This window comes from Arvicola amphibius, chromosome 10, assembly GCF_903992535.2.
Source record: "Arvicola amphibius chromosome 10, mArvAmp1.2, whole genome shotgun sequence".
NCBI lineage: Eukaryota > Metazoa > Chordata > Mammalia > Rodentia > Cricetidae > Arvicola > Arvicola amphibius.
This window is the reverse complement of record NC_052056.1, coordinates 75,418,145-75,438,740: the sequence shown is the minus strand read 5'-3', so window position 1 is coordinate 75,438,740 and position 20,596 is coordinate 75,418,145. Positions and strand designations below refer to the sequence as shown.

Here is a 20,596-nt window from a genome sequence, read left to right as displayed (position 1 = left end):
TGCTGTCTACTCTGCCTTGCTGCTGACAAGGCACTACAGGACAAGAAAGGAAGTTATGCTTTCTTCCTTTTATAATTGTTCTTCCCATATTATGAAAGACATATAGTTGGAAAATTAGAAAGATAGTAAAAAGTTCAAAGAAGAGGATATCATTCATTCTCCAGCTTCTGTTATCATCTTGATATCTGTATTTCCAGTCTTTCCCCACTTGTTACTGTATCTTGACCTCTCATCCACTGAATAAATAGTCCTCTGAAGCATTGCTTGCTGATTATCCAGATTCCTGTTGTCTGAATGCACCACGAGTTAACGAACCAGCTCCTTTATTGTGGACTTGTGTGTCCAGTTTTTGTGACTGTTAATCTTTGAACACACATGTCACTGTCCTCTTGGGTAATTCCTGAAGTTGAACTGGTGGATAGAGGGCAGGACTCTGAGATACATCGATTGCTCTGGGGAGGCAGGGACGATATGTGCAGTCAGGCTTGTGTTTGTACTGATTGGTCTCTAAAAATGACATGCTGAATCAAAGGATGCTAAGTCCTGTGATGAAAGTGGTAGACGCATGCCAGCTGTCTGTCTGGTTCTGCTCAGGGCATCAGGAAGTCTTTCACAGAGACTATGTAATCGTTTCTTTTACACTTTAAAATTTTATATGCATTGGTGTTTTGTCCGCATTCATGTATACATGAGGGTGTTAGCTTTCCTGGAACTGGAATTATAGACAGTTGTGAGCTGCCATGTGGGTGGTGGGAATTGGACCTGGGTCCTCTGGAAGAACAGCCAGTTTTTAACCATTGAGCCATTTCCCTTGATGCTAGAGCCTTCATTTGTTGTGCTAACCCTAACTCTCAGGCTAGGTGTACCAGCTACCTGTTCAGAACCTGCTCTCTTGACTCCTCTCAGAGTGGTGATTTAATCTTCACTACCTCCACACCCCTTTATAGGGGTGAGGCCATCTGCTCAACGTTCATTAGAATCAAGTGTGGAAATGTGCTGTGAATGCTGCAGGCCTGTGGTGGGGAAAGAGATGATGGCGGTGCACTTTGATTCATAGCTTACACGAAAGGTCTGCAACAATGAAGAGGCAAAGGAAATCCTTGGGTCAGCTTTCTATTACTAGGCACTTAGTTCTGGTATCAGAACTTGATTATTTTTGTTAGGACTTACTACCTTTCTGATTCCTATGTCAAAACAAATAGAAATACAGCAAGTTATTGGTGCTGGTGGCACACACCTTTAATCCAGCACTTGGGAGGCAGAGGCAGGTGGATCTCTGAGTTTGAGGCCAGCCTGATCTATAAAGGGAGTTCCAGAACAGCTAGGCCTGTTACACAGAGAAACTCTGCCTAGAAAAACAAAACAAGAAAACAAACAAACAAAAACCCACAAAGTCAAAAGGATGAGAGAATAAACTCTGAAAAATAAGTTTATATATGTATATATAAGTATAAATAAAATCCCCAAATTTGAAATATTTCTAGAAAAGAAGTTGCGTTCACCCTCCTTAAAGCCACCAGATTAGGAAGACTTTACAGGAGAATTGTAATGTATATTCTAGTACATAGATAAATGGAAACTTAGATCCAAATGTAGCACAAATAGCAATTTACCATAGTATATAACATAGTCCCAACTATTCAGGAGACTGAGGCAGGGGAGCACTTGATCTCAGGCTTGGGCAGCATAGACTTGGTCACCACAAAGAACTTAATTTCAGGCACTGTAGTTTCTGGATATCAGTGCCAAATTTTAAATAACACAGTAATGAGGAGAACCTTATAGAGTCTTGAGATGCTAACTATTATCAGGGCTGGGCGTGGTGGTGCGTGCCTTTGATTCCAGCACTTGAGAGGCAGAGGAAGGCAGAAATCTCTGAGTTTTATACTTGTCTTATTCACTTAGGGAGTTCCGGGCCATCCAGGTCAGCTTACCAATCTCAGAAAAACAAAAACAAATCTAATAATACAATCAAATAAGACTTATTTTAGGTAAGTAAGAATGTTCAAAATTGTCGGAAATAGTTAAGTCTCAGCATCAACTGACTGAAACAAACAGATGGAATAATCACTTCCATAGCTGTTTTAAGGGACATTTTGATAAAATTCATCATTGTTCTGACTTCAGATTTGATGAAATTAAAGTAGATAGCAGCTTCATAAACTGGTAAGCAGTCTGCTTTCCTATCACATCTAGAAATGAATGCCTTTTTACTCCCCTGATTATAATTTAACATTCATCTTGAGGCTTTTTGTAGTTGCTCAACACTGAGTTCCAAAGGAGAACATGAAACGTGTTGTTATTCAAGGATGATATGATCTAGAGAAATATCCCTGGGAATGCTGTGGGTAGCAAAAGAAAACAATAAAGCACATTGTCTTCTGCTTGTCATTTATTGCGGTGTTTAGGAAGTAGAGGCAGGATGATTATGTGTTTGGCAATCTGGACTGCATAGTAGGACCCAGCCCTGAAGAAACTCCATGAGTGAGAGCGTGTGTGTTTGAGAGTGCGCCCCATGGGTACAGCTGAGACGAGGTCAAGTACTGCCTTTAGAAGCAGTGCCTGTCGAAGGTATAAAGGAAGCAACTGCATTCACAAATGACACCCCTATCCCCCTTTCTTTAAAGACAGCATCTTATTGTGTTGCCCAAGCCAGTCTTGAACTTGGAGGTACAAATAACCTTTTAACCTTACCCTCCTGAATATCAGGGCTTATAGATGTACACTACCAGGTCCAGCTAAGAATGTAAATCTGGAAAAAATTTAAGGATTTTACTTAGTGGGCTGGGGAGATGCTCAGTGGATAAAGTACTTGCTGCATAAGCATGGGGACCTGAGTTCCTATTCCCAGCATCCAAGTAACATCCAGGTATGTGTGTGTGTGTGTGTGTCCGTGGGGGGGGGGGGGGGGGGCTTACTGGCTGGCCATTCTAGCTAAATTGGTGAGCTCCTGGTATAGTGAGAAAGATGGTGTCTAAAAATGAAAAAGATGGAGAGTGATGGACAAGATATCTGACATGGACCCTTTGCCCTGCATGTGTGCAGACACATGCTCTTCTCTCAGAATTCTGAGAGACCTAAAGAAAACTCAAAGTAAAACTGGAAAGATTGCTACTGGTTAGCTAAGATGACTCAACATCAAGACTGCCAGTTATTCCTAAACAAGTTTAATATGAATCAGGAGAAATAGCCTTAGTTTTCAGAATTATAAAGGTTATTCTGAAGTTATATGGAGAAATAGTAATGTTAGAGATATTTCAGAAGGAAAAAAAGGGGTTGATTAGGGAAAACTAACTCTACCAGGAATTTTAAATCAGGGAGGTACTGACATGTGAGTAGGCAGACCAATGGAATATAATATAATTTCTAGAAAAAGCCCAAATATTCAAGGAAGTTTGCGTGTGGCTGTTGGTGTGCATGTGCAAGTATTTGTACATGCGTGTGGAGGCAGAAGCTGTCATAGGGTGTCTTCCTCAGTTGTTCCCTACTGTATTTTTTGAGACAGGATTTCTCCCTGAACGTGGAGCTTACTGATGCAGCTAGACTGGCAGCAGACATCAAATGTTCTGTCTTTGCCTCCCCAGCACTGGGATTGCAGGTGCATGGCATGGTGCTTGGCTTTTTATGTGGTTGTTGGAGATCTCAACTCAGGTCCCCTTGGTTTTTGTGGGAAGTAGTTTACCAACTGAGTTATCTCACTACACACTTCAAGGGAATTAAAAAAACAAAACAAAACAAAACAACAACAACAACAACAACAACAAAACAGGGTCTCACTATGTAGCCCTGGTTGGCCTGGAACTCATCATGTAGACCAGGCTGTTTTGAACTCACTGAGATACCCCTGCTTCTGCCTCGTGAGTGTTGGGATTAAAGGTGTGCATCACCATGCCTACCTTGAAAGGAGTGTTAAAGCCAGTGTCTCAATTAGTGATGAAGCATTGGCCAATTATGTAAATGAAGCCAGGATGGCTTGTCACCATAGAAACCACATTGAATCTCACCCCTTTAGCAATCTAAGAGTAGAAATGTCTACAGCTTAGCAGTTTTTTTTTTTTTACTTGTTTTAGTGTTTCTTTTCTTCTTTTCTCACTTAAAACATTTGTTTTGAAAGACAAGGTCTAACTATGCAGCCTTGACTGGCCTGGAATTTGATACGTAGACCAGGCTGTCTTCAGACTTAAAGAGATCCACCTTTCTTTGCCTCAAGATTGGTGATGTTAAAGGTGTGTGCTACCATGCCTGGCCTTAAAACTTTATAATTTTATAAGAGTCCATAAAGAAACACTTTTATAATATTAGAGGTTAAAGTTGTTTTCCATGAATTACATTAGGTTTAAAACAACCAAAATGACATTGTTTTAGCCAGGCTAAAATCTTAAACTAACAAAAAAACTTACTCTCATTTGTTTCCTTCTTCTAAGTCAGGTGTTTCTGTATGAAAAATTTTAACGTTATATCAAGATAACTGTAGTAAAATGCTAATTATTCATCAATTGACAGATAGCAAGAAATTGATAAAACTGTTAAGTGGGGGGTCTTGGAGGGCAGGCCTGTAATTCTGGCTACTCAAGAGGCCTGTCTAGGCTACAGAGTTCATTGCTAGTCTGGGTAACTTACTAACACTTTTTATCAAAATAAAAACATCATGGCTCAGTGTTATTGCAGTTGCTTTGCATGTGTAAGGCTCTGGATTCTATCCCAGTGTCACGAAACCAACTAACAAATAAGCATAACCACTACACTAGCATGCCAACCAAAAGAAAACCTGTTAGGTTGTGGGGAAACAGGTACTCTCCTAAGTGGTTTGTGACTTAACCACTAAAGAGAGAGCTTTAGAAATGCTTCTCAAGACCACGTGTAAACATTACATTTGCTAATCTCACTATGTTTTTCTGATTATATCCCACATTACACAGCTCCATATCTTTGGGCAGCTACTATGAGCTCTATATATGTACTACACAGTATTTTTTAGTCATGATCCTAATCCATTGGAGAGAGTCCAGGCACTTGGCAGATGAGCACTTGAGGCACAGTGGAAGTGACCGAGTGCACAAGTTGCAATTAGCCAGAGTTACCCTGGATAGTCTACTCCAAGTTCCTTAGTCTCAACACTTATATCTCCTGTTGGGGCAGTATGTCTCAGAAGCAGAAAGGCAAACCTGCTTCTCAGTAGAGGCTATGTTAAGTAAATTACATGCCCATTCAGTAGGGAAGCCTATAGCCCCTCAAACAAAAGGGAGGCTGCTGTAGGTACTATAGGTGCAGTGTAGGCTCAGTACCATCTAAAAGTTGTACTGAGGAGCCTGGTTGTCTTTTTTTGCAGTCTTATGTGTATTACTACTTTACTTTAGAGTCAATTAAACAGTATATTAAGGGTTTCATTTTTTTAAACTCTTCTTTTTGGAAACAGGGTTTCTCTCTGTATAGAGCTGCCTGTCTTAGAACTCACTCTGTAGATCAGGCCTCTTTGTAGACCAGGCTTGCCTTGAACTCACTGAGATCCACCTGCCTCTGCCTTCATTTTTAAAACTTAACTTTCCATGTTACCCATGCCTCAAGACCCAGACAAATGTTACTTAGAAGTTATAAAATGCAAGATGTGACATTTCTGTGCTGATTGACTTTTCCTTGTTAATGGCAGGGACTTCTCCACGGCATTCTTTAACAGCATCCCACTCTCCAGCTCCCTAGCAGGCACCATGCTCTCCTCTCCTAGCAGTCAGCAGCTACTGCCACTGGACTCCAGTACCCCCTCCTTCGGCACCTCAAAGCCTTGCACAGAGCCCGTGGCAGCCACTTGTGCCAGGCCTACAGGCGAGTCTGTCAGTAAGGACAGGTTAGTAGATACCAGTGATCAGTCATCTCCTTGGGGAAAGTTCGGGTTTGGGACATGGTTCCAGGAATAAAAATTATGTTTTATTCTTAGTTCATGGCTTCACTAGAAAAGGGAAGAAATACTTGGTTTCAAATGAGTATCTTGGATGGGAGGATTTGTTTTTTAGTCCTTGAGGCTATGTGGACTTGACAGAGAAGCTGGCTGAAGGTAAAGCTACAAAGGTTTGGGGACATGCCAGTGCATATTGCCAATGACAGGATCCTACTTTTTGGAAATCTAGACTGGAGATAGCCTGACATTTCTGGCTTTGATCTACGTTGTGCTGTGAGTTCCACAGTTCACCACTGCCAAGGTGATCCTATGAGCATGTAGATTTCCCATCATACTTAGAATCAGATTTATCCACTGTCCATTTCTTCACTGCTCACTATATCTAGTCAGAACTGGAGGAACATAGGTAAGAACCGAGAGTGAATATTGGCCACATTCCCACTCTGGGCTATACACTGTAAGGACCAGGTATATACAGAACATTGATTGGCAGGTGCTTGCCCTCCAGAGAGAACTCAGGGTCATTTTGCAGAAAGGGCTGCTTGTTCATTGGGAGGTTTAGCAAACAGCTTTCATTGAGATTTTTCAGAAAGTGTTTTTCACAGATCCATACAAGACAATCAGAGAAGGCTGGTAGCCAGGACAATGACACAAACAGTACTTAGTCCCTTAGATGGGTTAGAAAAGATGGGTGGCGGGGGGGGGGAGAAAGAAGGCTGGGTTCCTATTCTGAACTAGTTAGACTGGACTTTTCTCAGAGGGGAGACAGAAGACTTTGTGACTTACATTTAAGAAGATATTTCCAATAGGTAGTGGGGCCCGAAATTAAACACCACTTACTACTTATATCTGATAAAGGAGAATGCTTCTCTGTCAGTGGAGCAAATTTTGGGTTACTGCTTTCTGGGCTCTAGGAAGATGGCACCAAGTAACAATTGTCACTGCCCATAAGAAATGATGAGTATACATCAGAGAGGAGATAGTACGGCACAGCACGGTATTTAGGAAGCAAAGCAAAGGGTGTCTGGGAAGGATAGGTGCCACCAGGGCTGAGCAGTGTTTTGTGGGTTGGAACTAGAGATCATGGAGTAGGAAAACAGTACCATCGGGGATGGCTGCCGGCATCTGGTATGAGAATGGGGTGTAGGCAGATGGAAGTAGAGTAACCTTCTTAAGGTAAGCCAAAGCCCAGTAGCTTTGCTCAGGAATTGGGAATTGGAGCAGGAAGAAGGCTGGACAAGCTGTTCCACAGTGAGCAATGGGTGGGGCCACTTAGGATATAGGGGACTAGACTGAAGGTGAAAGGAAGGATTAGGCCAGGACTTCAAGACCCCAATGAGGGCTTTGCTCCCTCGAGATCCTGTGGAAGTGGCAAAGCTAGTGGTTGAGTCACTTGGGGTGGACATGCTGTACTCAGGTTGTGGAGACCCAGTATTTAGTCCAACTCCAAAAACTGTCAGTATGACACAAAAGGGAAAATGTGAATGTGTTTGCCCTTGAACTTAAAAAAAAGTAGATTATATTTTGAGGCTTCTTGTAGAAAGAAGTTTGATGCTTATGCTTCTTTAGATAGGCTCCTTTGTCACATGTGTTTGATGACCCTCCCATCTTTATTTCCCAGTATGAATGCTACCTCTACTCCTGCTGCATTGTCACCCTCCGTGTTAACAACCCCATCCAAGATTGAACCCATGAAAGCATTTGACTCCCGATTCACAGAGCGGTCCAAAGCCACACCAGGTGCTCCTTCCTTGACCAGTGTGATTCCACCAGCTGTTGAGAGGTACGTGGTAGATGTTGTCCTTCCCCCAGATCTTCTGTGTGTCCTGGCTCGGGTAGGAGAGCAAGACTCCAGAGACCTCTGTGAGTGAAAGAAGTGAGTGACTGCTAAAAGTGGGGAGGTGGCTGGAAGGGGCTACTGGGAGGAGGCTGTGGCCTAAGGATAGCAAAGGGAGGAGGCATAAGAACCAGGCATTCTAGCCTGATGAATGGATCCCAGAGTTTGCTGAGAAGGAGAACATAAATATGCTTGGAGAAATAGAAGGGTTGGATATTGGATACAGTTACACTGAGCAGGTCAAGGGCTTCTGCTCAGAAGGTGAAATGTAAGACACAAGGGATTTAAATGAAGTCTTTGTAGGACATATGGCCTTTTAAGTTCTGCAGACTTGGTATGGCGTGTCTATTCCTTCTATCTTCCTAACATACATCAGCCAAAATACATAGGCTGTGATTTTTTTTTTTGTTTGTTTGCTTTTTAATTTCTTGGAGTTGTGGAAGTGTGTCCTGAGGTAGCTAGAGCAAGCCTCTGTCATTGGCACTGAATTTGACTGCCTACAGAGAAGAACTCACTGCATGTCCTGTGAGTGGGAATAAAAGAAGTAGTCATGGGCTAGGCTACCTTCTTTCAGTGAGTCGTAAGAGTTGTCCACTTGTGGATATGTTACCTACAGTTAAGTGCAGGGATGTTGGCCAGATGTATTGTGATGTTCACATAGCCAATAGATGTCCAGTAAGATCAACATTTGTATGAGATCTGTTCTTGAAGTTGGTGTGTCTGAAACTACAGTGGGCTGTTCCTGAGATATTCCTGTCTAATAACTGCTTGTGTGATTCTGGTTTGCTCTTGGAGTATAATCCCAAGAGGTCAGCACAGGTTTGCTGCTTTGTTAAGTTGTTGAATCTAGTATTCCAATCTGATGTAATCATTTTTATATTCACATGTAAACATTTTCATGTCATCTTTTTATTTACTAATTTCTCTATCTAGCCATAAAGAGAAACCTTGCAACTAATCACTTTGAGATGCTAGATCAGCACTTATAAGGCAGAGGCAGGAGAACTGCTGAAAGTTTGAGGCCAGCCTGGTCTACATAGCAAATACTAGGCCACCCAGGGCCCTATAGGACCCCTGTCTCAAAACAAACAAACAAACCCAAATCTCTAAAATATGTGGTTATTCACAGCACCCAGGACCTAAAATCTGTTGAGTGATCAAAAATCTAGAGCAGTGGACTATACCACACTGTGAATGCTTGGTGACAGACTACCAAAGGACCTTGAGTTTTGATGGCCACATCAGTTCAAGATAAATAGGTGTTGCAACTGAGTCACTATTATAAAGTCAAGTTGCTTAGAAAAGTGCAGATCTGACTGGGCAGTGGTGGTGCATGCCTTTAATCCCAGCACTCAGGAGGCAGAGGCAGTCCCGGTCTATAGATCTAGTTCCAAGACAGCCAGGACTGTTACACAGAGAAATCCTGTCTAGAAACGTGCCCCCCCCGCACCAAGAAAAAAGCAGTGCCACTTTGAGTTGAGTCCTAGAAAAAAACCCAACTGGTGTTTCAGGAACATGCAGAGAAGTTGGATTGTCTGAACTAGTCCCAGGTTTAGGTATCTAGGAATCACCAACCCAGGAAATGAACACAAAAGAGGATTTTGCTCTGTTAACATCTAGAGGCACTTGGCAAAGGTGTAAATATGGAGTTACTTTTCTGTTTTGCCACCAATAAACTATTACCTGGATGGACTTGGATCTGAAGTAATAAAACATGCGAGGAAGCCGTGCAGCTTGGCATGGTACACGCCTGTCATCCCCGCACTCTGGAAGCAGAGACAGAGGGGTCATGGCAGTAGGAGAGAGAAGAGGGACACGAGGGAAGGAGGGAGAGAGAATCTATCATCTAGAAATGCAAAGAACACAAAGTTTAGGATTTGACAGATCTGATCATGGAATTGTTAGGAGGGGGTTATAAAATAAATACACTTAAAGTCTTTAAAATATGTTAATATTTTATATATAATACTGGGTCAATATGGATCAAAGAACTATATGTAAGAACTAAAATTAGAAAACTCTTTAAAAGAAAACAAATATATGTATAGCTAGACAACTATTTCTTAGATTTGCTGCTAAAAACAGACAACTAAAAACAGATCACTAAAAAGTCCTTGAAATTTAAAGCCTATGGTTCCTAGAGGACACACAGGCCTCACAGGAAATCCCTCAAGGAATATTTGGTGGGGCAGTTGTTGAGGAGGAGGTCACAGGCCTATGGAGGTCCTGAAATCTGTTTGGAAAATGGAGAGGATTCTGAACTGAATGAATTGAATACTGACTAGAGAGAAGAGCAGAGCTCTATAGGCGCCAAGGCCTTGTGCTCCTTGTGAGGTCTGTCAAGATGGCCTTCCTGGTTCTAATGGACAGTCACCATTTCCTTCAGCAGAGGATCACCTTGAGTTGGCAATTTTACTGAAGACCAGGTCTCTTCTCAGTAGCTGTGTCCCAAGTTCTTAGGAGACTTTCCAGCTGTTTAGATACAGTGTGATCTACCTCCCCATTTGTGGATGACTTTCAGCATCCACTTTTTCTCAGTACTTTGACCAATTGTCTCTTACTGCCCACTACAGAAAGAAGCATCTTTGATCAATGCTGGCAACAGCACTAATCTATGAACATAAACATAAGGATTTGAAGAAAGTTTGATAGGCACATCATCCATTTAGCAAAACAGCCCTGTAATGTCTTGAGTAAGGTCTGTGCTCTCTAGCCACAGGCTTTTGTTGAAAGTTATAGCATGTCCTGTAGAGTGGGCCTCAGTTCTACTGTTTGGTACCACCATAACAGATTTGCCACTTTGTGCCCATGGGCAGATCTTCTTAAGTAGTTAGTATGCACGTAGGGCCCACAGCTGAGTAAGGTTGTTGATGACAGTTCTGTCCCATCAGCTATGGTAGCACCTCCTGGCTTTTGAGGACTAGCCAGCAAGGAAGAAGGACCCATTACTGTTCAGCTCAATTTTTCCATGTCTTCAGAGCAAGTTGCCTGCCTGCCTGCCTGCCTGCCTGCCTGCCTGCCTGCCTGCCTGCCTGCCTCCCTGCCTGCCTGCCTCCCTCCCTCCCTCCCTCCCTCCCTCCCTCCCTCCCTCCCTCCCTCCCTCCCTCCCTCCCTCCCTCCCTCCCTCCCTCCCTCCCTTTCTTTCTCCCCCAGACAGGGTTTCTTTGTGTAATAGTCATAGCTGTTCTGGAAGTCACTCTGTAGACCAGGCTGGCCCTGAACTCAAAGATCCTCCTGCCTCTGCCTCCTGAGTGCTGGGATCAAAGATGTGCGCCATCACGGCCCAGCCTTTCACTAATTTTCAGAGTGTTTGTACCAGTTTCTACTCATATTAACAGTGAATAAGGGTTTCTTTTTCCCACATTTTCACCACTGTTTTGTTTTATTATTTGTTTTCTTGATATCTGTTCTGACTGGGGTGAGGTAGAGTCTCAAAGTAGTTTAATAAATTATTTTATTATGATGATTTATTTAGTGTAGTATGTATGTATATATGGGCATGCGTATGCCACTTTATGCATGTAAAGTTCAGGGATAATTTTCTCCTACAGTGTGAGTTCCCAGGATTGCACTCAGGACATCAGTTTTGAGGTGCTTTTATTTGTTGAGCCAAATTGTCAGCCTCTTGTCTAGTAGAATTTTGCAGTGCATTTCTCTGTGCCTGGACTTTCATTATTTGGCAGATTTATTTTTATTACTGTTTCAGTCTCATTACTTATTATTGATCTGTTTAAATCATTTATATCATCTTGGCTTATGCATCTACAAATTCATCTATTTCTATTCATTTTCCAATTTAGCAGACGATACGTTTTTAAGGTATGTGCTAGTGCCTTTTGGATGTCATTGTTATCTGTTGTCATGACTCCCTGTTTGTCTCCCTCTCACTAGCTTGGGTTTGTCAATCTTGTTTTTCTCTTCAAAGAACCAACTCTTTTTGCTTTTTGTCTTTTTGTATTTTCTTTTCATTACTTGCTACTCTGATGAGCTTAATTATTTTTTTCTGTCTGCTGATTTGGGGTTTTGCTTATACTCGTTGTTTTTCCCAAGGCCCTGAGTCACATCATTATTTAATTTATGAGGTTTATTTTATTTTATTTTTTTAAATGTAGACACTTGTCACTATAAACTTCTCTCTAAGAAATACTTTAATTTGCATCACATAGGTTTTGTTACATTGTGTTTTCATTTAAATCTATGAATTTTTTAATGGACCCATTTGTCACTTTATAGTGTTTTGTTAATTTTGATGACTGTGTATTTCTATAGTTAATTTCTAGCTGTGTTTGCTTGTGGTCAGATCAGGATAAAAGAGGTTGTTTCTGTTTTCTTATACTTACCAAAGCTTAGTTCTGTCCCACACATGATCTGTTGTTCTCTGGCTGTCCACCTTGTTGCTGTTGCTGTGACAAGTACTACAAGGACAAGTTAGGGGAGCAAGTTCATTTGGCTTACAGTTCTAGGGTGCAGTCCATTAGAGAGGCCAAAGCAGGGATCAAGATAGCTACCCTTGATAGAAAAGCAAAGCGAAACCAAAACACTTTCTCAAAAAGAGAAGAGTGGTTCACAGTGTGGCAGGTAGAAAGCAAGACACTTGGAAGATGGTTCCACACCCTGCCCACCTTCTAGGATTTTTTTTTTTGTCCTGAGTTTTTTGCAGTTTGAATATGTTATGTCTAGGTCTAGATATTTGTTATTTAATGTTCTCTAAACAAACTGGATCTATAGTTGGCTGTCTTTCCTTGGTTTTGGAAAGTTTTACTGATATTATTCTCAGCTGTTGTCATTATCATTCATTACAACATTATCTTTTTGACATTTTCTGCCATTGCATTAGTATGTTAAGGATGCCTCTTTAAAACTTTACAATTTGGTAATTCTAGAAGTTCTGTCATATCTAAATTTGACTCTAATTTTTTGAGACAGGATCTTTCTATATATCAGTGGTAGAACTGGAACTTGCTATATAGCCCAGCCTGGTCTTGAACTTACCAAGATCCATTTGCCTCTGCTTCCCAGGTGCTGGGGTCAAAGGTGTGCCACCATGCCCGGATTATATTTTTTCTTTTTGAAGCTGTCTTTTGTTTTGGGATTTATCTTTGTCTTTTTGGTTTTTGTTTGTTGTTTTTATTGTTAGGTTTCATTTATTTTTTATCATGATTTATAATTTTTTATTGTATAGGCTATGTTTTGTGTTTCTGTAACTAGGTGTTGGAAGCATCATTTTGTATGGCAACTTTGTTCTGTCTATTCAGTTATCTTTGAATGTTCCCCAAAACAGTTCTCTCAGTTGTAATCTTCTATAGCAGCTTGTTGTGGTGGTGCAGTATTGATGCTGTCATGGTGATGTCTGGGTCTTTAAGAAGGCATTCTTTTCTGCTGCTTTAAAGAAGAGAAAGGCAGAAACAGGAAAAGCCAAGTTTTATTGAAAATAAACACACACACACACACACACACACAAATATATATATATATATATATATATATATATATATATATATATATATATATATATATATATATATATATATCAAAGCAAACCAAGAGAAAGATTCCCCAGTTGGAGATCCAGAGCTGGGATCCAAGTTTGTCTGGAAAATCAGACTTTTTATATGTTTAATGGTACGATGAGTTCCTTTTCTTCCCTAGAATTGGCTGGTTTGGGCTCTTCTGTGGGATTGAATAGTCCAGACAAATTAAGGAAAGTTGTTTGCTTCTAGAAATAGGAACTGTACCTCCCACCCCAAGATTCGAAAGTCTTTCCAAAGAGCTCCCTCTGTTGAAGAAAAAGTCCACCAAGATTTTATCTTGGAGAAGGTTCAAGAATTTGATCTTCTGAAATGGTTAAGCAGAAAGTACATGAACCTATCTAAAGCCTCTTGTCCCTGTCTGCTTACTAAGAAGCTTCCTGACTTCTGGTTTTCAAGTGTCAAGAAAGCCATTCTAGAATCTGATGATTGATTTTGTCCCTTTTGTGGATGGACCAGAATCCCTAGGCTTTATCCCATGGGCTTATCTATCGTCTTTTAAAATAATTCCTTAGCAGGACTAGAGGGGCCTGGGAGGCTTTTGTATTTGGTTACTTGCTTGCCCTACCCACAGTGAGCAAGACTCTGGTAGAATAGTTTTCCTGAGGGCAGGTTATTGTTTTGGAGAATGGAAGGGTCATTTTTCAAAATGGTTGCCTTCCCCCAAGCCATTGGGTATTTTCACCTCCTTGACTGGAAATCTAGAAGGGTCCTTGGAAATAAAATAATTAGTGTGTAGCTTCTGTCACTAGTCTCCAACAGTTTTAACTTGAGTTTGCCCACACTCCGTGTCTAGTATGTAACCGGCATCTTCGTCTTTGGATGGGTCTAGGAAGAACTGCTGCTTCTCAGTTTTTCAGCTCTCTTACTGTTATTGAACATCAACTTGTTATACCCATGTCACTAGACCTTCAGTGAGACCACCACTGAGCTGGTTTCTAATACAAACACACAAGGGTCTTTATTGACATGCTTGAGCCTGGTCCGCAACCCAGCACTCCAACACAGTGGATGGAAGGAAGTAGCCCCGAACTCTGGGGAGGGTGAGTTTTTGTAAACAGAAACAGTATTTCTGTTTCCCAGCTGCCCAGACCTGAATAATCACACAGAAACTATGTTAATTACAACACTGTTTGGCTGATGGCTCAGACATATTCCCAACTAGCTCTTACATCTTAAATTAACCCATTTCTTTGAGTCTATATATTGCCATGTGGCCATGGCATTAGCTTATTTTCTACATGTCTTGTTTCCTTGGTGACTGGCTGGTGTCTGACATGACTCTGCCTTTTTTTTCTCTATATCTCTGCTCAGATTTCCCTCCTGGCTTTACTCTGCTAAGCCATTGGCTGAAACAGCTTTATTCATTAGCCAATAAAAGCAACACATATACAGAAGGACAACCCACATCAAGTTTTTAAAGAAAAAAAAAGTAAACATGTCCTGATGTTTCAGGATTGGGTCGGGGGTATAGGACAAGGTGATTTTTTCCTTTTTTAATTTCTTTACTTTTTTTTTTTTTTTTAAAAAAAGAAAACAAACTATCTTTTTTTCATTTTACATACCAATCCCAGTTCCGACTCCCTCCCCTCCTCCCTTTCTCTCCATCTACCACCCACCCCACCCCCACAGTCTACTCCTCAGAGAGGGTAAGGAACATTGTTTTGTGGAAGGTCCAAGGCCCTCCCTACTATATCTAGGCTGAGCAAGGTATCCATTGAAAGAGAATAGGTTCCCCAAAAGCCAGTATAAGCAGTAGGGATACATCTTGGTGCCATTGCTAGTGGCCCTTCAGTATGCCCCAGCCATACAACTGTCACCCACATTCAGAGGGACTAGTTTGGACCTATGCTGATTCCTTCCCTGTCTGACTGGAGTTAGTGAGCTCTGATTAGCTCAGATAAACTGTTTCAGTGGGAGTCCCCATCATGGTCTTGATCTCTTTGCTCATATTCTCATTTTTCCCACTCTTCAACTGGTCTTTGGGAGCTCAGCCCAGTGCTCTGCTGTGGGTCTCTGCATCTGTTTTCATCCGTTGCTGGATGAAAGTTCTATGGTGATATTTAAGATATTCATCAATCTGCCTACAGGGCAAGGCCAATTTGGGCACCCTCTCCTCTATTGCTTAGGATCTTAGTTGGGGTCATCCTTGTGAATTTCTTGGAATTTCTCTAGTGCCAGGTTTCTTGCTAGCCCCCATAATGGCTCCCTCAATCAAAATATCTCTTTTCTTGCTCTCACCTCTGTCTTTCCTCCATCTCAACTATCCTGTTCCTTCAAGTTCTCTTCCTCGCTCCCCTTCTCTTCTCCTCTTCCCCTTTCACCCTCCCTCCTTTCCCCACCCCATGCTCCCAGTTTTGTCAGGTGATCTTGTCTATTTCCCCTTCCCAGGTAGATCTATGTATGTTTTTCTTAGGATTCACCTTGCTACTTAGCTTCTCTAGGATCATGAACTATAGGCTCAATATTCTTTGCTTTACAGCTAGTATCCACTTATGAGTGAGTACATGCCATGTTCATTTTTTTTGGGTCTGGATTACCTCACTCGGTGCTTTATTCTAGTTCCATCCATTTGCATGCAAATTTCAAGATTTTTTTTTTTAACCACTGAGTAGTACTCTAATATGTAAATGTGTCACATTTTCTTTTTCTTTTTTTTTTTTTTTTTTTTTTTTTTTTGGTTTTTCGAGACAGGGTTTCTCTGTGGCTTTGGAGCCTGTCCTGGAACTAGCTCTTGTAGACCAGGCTGGTCTCGAACTCACAGAGATCCGCCTGCCTCTGCCTCCCGAGTGCTGGGATTAAAGGCGTGCGCCACCACCGCCCGGCAATGTGTCACATTTTCTTTATCCATTCTTTGGTTGAGGAACATCTAGGTTTTTTTTTCCAGATTGTGGCTATTACAAATAATGCTGCTATGAATGTAGCTGAATAAATAAATATTGTAATATGATTGAGCATCTTTTGGGTATATGCTCAAGAGTGGTATTGCTGGGTCCTGAAGTAGGTTCATTTCCAATTTTTGAGAAACCACCATACTGATTTCCAGAGTTGTTGTACAAGTTTACATTCCCACCAGGAATGGAGAAATGTTCCCCTTACTCCACATCCTTTCCAGCATAAGCTATCATTGGTGTTTTTGATATTAGCCATTCTGACAGATGTAAGATGGTATCTCAGAGCTGTTTTGATTTGCGTTTCCCTGATAGCTAAGGAAATTGAACATTTCCTTAAGTGTCTTTTGGCCATTTGAGATTCTTCTGTTGAGAATTCTCTGTTTAGTTCTGTACTCAATTTTTAAATTAGATTATTTGGAATTTTGATGTCTGATTTCTTGAGTTCTTTATATATTTTGGATATCAATCCTCTGACTGATGTGGGGTTAGTGAAGATCTTTTCCCATTCAGTAGGCTTCCATTTTGTCTTATTGACTGTGTCCTTTGCTTCTTAATTTCAGGAGGTCCCGTTTATTTATTATTGCTCCCAGTGTCTGTGCTACTGGTGTTACATTTAGGAAGTGGTCTCCTGTGCTCACACATTGGAGGCTACTTCCCACTTTCTTTTCTGTCAGGTTAAGTGTGGTTGAATTATATTGAGGTCTTTATTAATTTGGATTTGAGTTTTCTGCATGGTGATAGATATGGATCTATTTTCATTTTTTACATGTTGATATGCAGTTATGCCAGTACCATTTGTTGAAGTTGCTTTCTTTCTCCCATTGTATAATTTTAGTTTCTTTGTCAAAAATCAGGTGTTCATAGGTGTGTGAATTAATATCCAGGTCTTCAATTTGATTTCATTGGTCAGCGTCTCTGTTTTTATGCCAATACCAAGCTGTTTTCATTACTGTAGCTCTATGATAGAGTGTAATGTCAAGTGATATCTCTGGAAGTCCTTTATTGTGCAGAATTGTTTTGGCTATCCTGGACATTTTTTTTTTCCCATATTGTTTTTCCCATGTGAAGTTGAGTATTGTTCTTTCAAGGTCTGTGAAGAATTGTGTTGGGATTTTGATAGGGATTGCATTGAATCTGTAGATTGCTTTTGGTAGGATTGCCATTTTTATTATATTGATCCTACCTATCCAAGGACATGGGAAATCTTTCTATTTTTTGGTATTCTCTTCAATTTCTTTGTTCAAAGACTTAAAGTTCTTGTCGAACAGATCTTTTACTTCTTTGGTTAGTGTTACCCCAAGATATTTTATGCTATTTGTGGCTATTGTGAAAGGTGATATTTCTCTGATTTCTTTCTCCGCTTCTTTATCATTTGTCATTTATCATTTATCAGGAGGGCTACTGATTGTTTTGTGTTGGTCTTGTATCCTGCCACATTACTGAAGGTATTGATCAGCTGTAGGAGTTTCTTAGTAGAGTTTTTGGTGTCACTTATATATATTATCATATCATCTGCAAATAACAAAAGTTTGACTTCTTCCTTTCCAATTTGAATCCCCTTAATCTCCTTTTGTTGTCTAGTTGCTCTAGCCAGAACTTCAAGAACTATGTTGAAGAGATATATAGAGAGAGTAGACAGCCTTATCTTGTTCCTGATTTTAGTTGAGTCGGTTTGAGTTTCTCTCCATTTAATTTGATGTTGACTGTCGGCTTGCTGTATATTGCTTTTATTATGCTTTGTATCCCTGATCTCTCTAAGACTTTTATCATGAAGGAGTGTTAGATTTTTTTCAAAATCTAATGAGATGATTATATGTTTTTTTTTCTTTCAGTTTATTTATATGATGATTACATTGATAGATTTTCGTATTTTGACATCCCTGCATCTCTTGGTTGAAGCTGACTTGATCATGGTGGATTTTTTTTAATGTGTTCTTGGATTTAGTACATGGTATCTATCCAGAAAATTGTCCATTTCTTTTACGTTTTCCAATTTTGTGGAATACAGGTTTTTGTAGTGTGACCTAGTGATTCTCTGGATTTCTTCAGTTTCTGTTATGTCTCCCTTTTCATTTCTTATTTTGTTAATTTGGATGTTCTCTCTCTGCCTTTTGATTAGTTTGGATAAGGGTTTATCTTGTTGATTTTTCTCAAACAACCAGCTCTTTCTTTCATTGATTCTTTGTGTTTTTGTTTCCATTTTATTGATTTCAGCCCTTATTTTGATTATTTCCTGTTTTCTACTCCTCCTGGGTGAGTTGGCTTCTTTTAGTTCTAGAGCTTTCAGGTGTGTTGTTAAATCACTAGTGTGAGCTTTCTCCACTTTCTTTATGTAGGCACTTAGGGCTAAGAACTTTCCTCTTAGCACTGCTTTCATAGTATCCCATAGGTTTGAGTACATTGTGCCTTTATTTTCATTGAATTCCAGGCAGTCTTTAATTTCTTTCTTGACCCAGGGGTGATTCAGTTGAGCACTATTCAATTTCCATGAGTTTCTAGGCTTTCTGCATTGGTGCAATGGGTGTGGTTAGCAGGATGACGTATGGTCCCCTCTGTCTGGTTTCCAGTGACTCTTAACATGGGGGTCTCTTAACATAGACCCAATCCCTCAGTCAGAACCTGATGGGTTCAATGAGAACACTGGATTCATAGAGGGCCCTGAGCTTGGGCCAGACTTCCTTGCATGCCCACTGGACCTCTTGCATAGCATCAAGGAGGTTTGGTCATCCAGTTCTGCCAGCAATTATGCCTGGAGATTGGGAATGATGGGAGGTGGTGTGACAAACAGGATGTTGAACGGGGTAAGCTCCCTATGGTGGGAAATTACTGACCCTATACAGGGCAAAGGGTAGGAGAACCACCCAGTCCGTGCCAGTTTCCAAGGTCAATTTAGTTAGGGTCTCATTTAGAGTTCCTTCATGGGGGCTGGAGAGATGGCTCAGTGGTTAAGAGCACTGACTGCTCTTCCAGAGGTTGTGAGTTCAATTCCTAGCAACCACATGATGGCTCACAACCATCTGTTATGAGATCTGGTGCCCTCTTCTGGTGTGTGGGTATACATGGAAGTAGAATGTTGCATACATAATAAATAAATAAATAAATAAATAAATAAATAAATAAATAAATCTTTTAGAAAAAATAGAGTTCTGTTCATCCTTTCTACCTTTCCTGAACTCTGGGGTTTGTATGCACAAATATAACTTCCAGTCACTCCCCAGAAATGTGGCTAAACTCTGACTTACATGGAACACAAACACTGTCTGACTCTATTGTGGTTGGAAAGCCATACCTGGTCAGGATGTCTTCAGGTAACTTCTTCGCCACCACCTGTGCCATTTCATATTTGATGGGGAAAACCTCTGTCCACCATGAAAAAAGTATCTACAAATACTAGCAAATACCTGTAACCATACTTGCCAGGTGAAGAGGACCTGCAAAAGCTGCTGACAATCATCCCAAGAGGTGGTTGGTGGGTGAAAAGAATTGTCTCAAAGAGGCTAATCAGTTCCTTAGGGTTTTCTGAGAAGGGTGCATTTTCGGTTCTTTAACTGTAAAAATTACTAGTAGCAAAGGGCCAATAGTGATGTGGCTGAGTCCTGTCTTGGTCTGGGGGTCCCGCCTCCCTGTGGGGACAGATCATGGTCCCCAGCTCAGGCTGTGGCTGTGGATCCAAAGGGGTGGTCTCCCCTCTAAAGCAGCTGGGACTGGTGGAGGAGGGGCCAGCTGAATTGTCAGCTGTGGAATAAGGTCAGGGGTGTAGGGAGGAGAGGGGAAAATCTCCTCTGGGTGAAGGATTTCCAGACTGGGAGCCAAAGGGGCTTGGCGGGTGGGTCTTCTTCAGCAACAGCCAAGACCTTAACCTGCCTGGGCAAGAATGGTTTAATCCAGGAAGGGGGGGGGGTCTTCTACCAGGTTTCTCCAGGCAACTATGTAGGTCACTTGGTTGGGGTACCCCATCCATGGCCTGAAGACAATTTCCTCTACTGCTCCTATGAGGTTCAGGTCAAGTGTTAATCTTGGAAGACCAGCCAACATTGAAAGGCCATTCTGACCTGCAAAAGTGACAAGTTTAGACTTTTTAATCAGGATTGAGAAGTTGTTAGCATTGTCATCCTTGTAATGAATCAGGAATAAGTCTAGGGGAGAAGAAGTAGTCTATCCCATAGTGTCCATCACAGTCAGGAACACAAGTACAGACAAACTCAGACACATAGGAGACTGAGGGCACAGGAAAAAAGTTTGCCCTAACGAGACTGAAAGCAAAGTGGCAAATAGGAAGATGGCTTGTAGTCACTCCATGGGAGTGACCCACTTCTGCGCCCAAACACTGTCCAAACCTGGGCCTCTCCTTCCTCAGTTAAACAGATGTAGGGCTCTCTGTCCACACTACTGGGGTCGGGAGCATCTTCCAGCCCCCTGTGATCACGGTTTTTCTAGCACATCT

The 20,596-nt window shown here is 41.2% G+C and overlaps 1 protein-coding gene across 2 annotated transcripts in view; it reads left to right on the top strand.

The window, feature by feature from the left end:
• The window catches only part of LOC119824842 (protein HIRA), an 89,594-nt gene that overhangs the window by 47,873 nt on the left and 21,125 nt on the right, over nt 1-20,596 (top strand). For both annotated transcript variants that reach the window (XM_038345365.1, XM_038345366.1), the window contains 2 exons: nt 5,648-5,842; nt 7,515-7,676. In XM_038345365.1, coding sequence (XP_038201293.1) covers nt 5,648-5,842; nt 7,515-7,676 — 357 coding nt within the window. The remainder of the gene's footprint in view (nt 1-5,647; nt 5,843-7,514; nt 7,677-20,596) is intronic.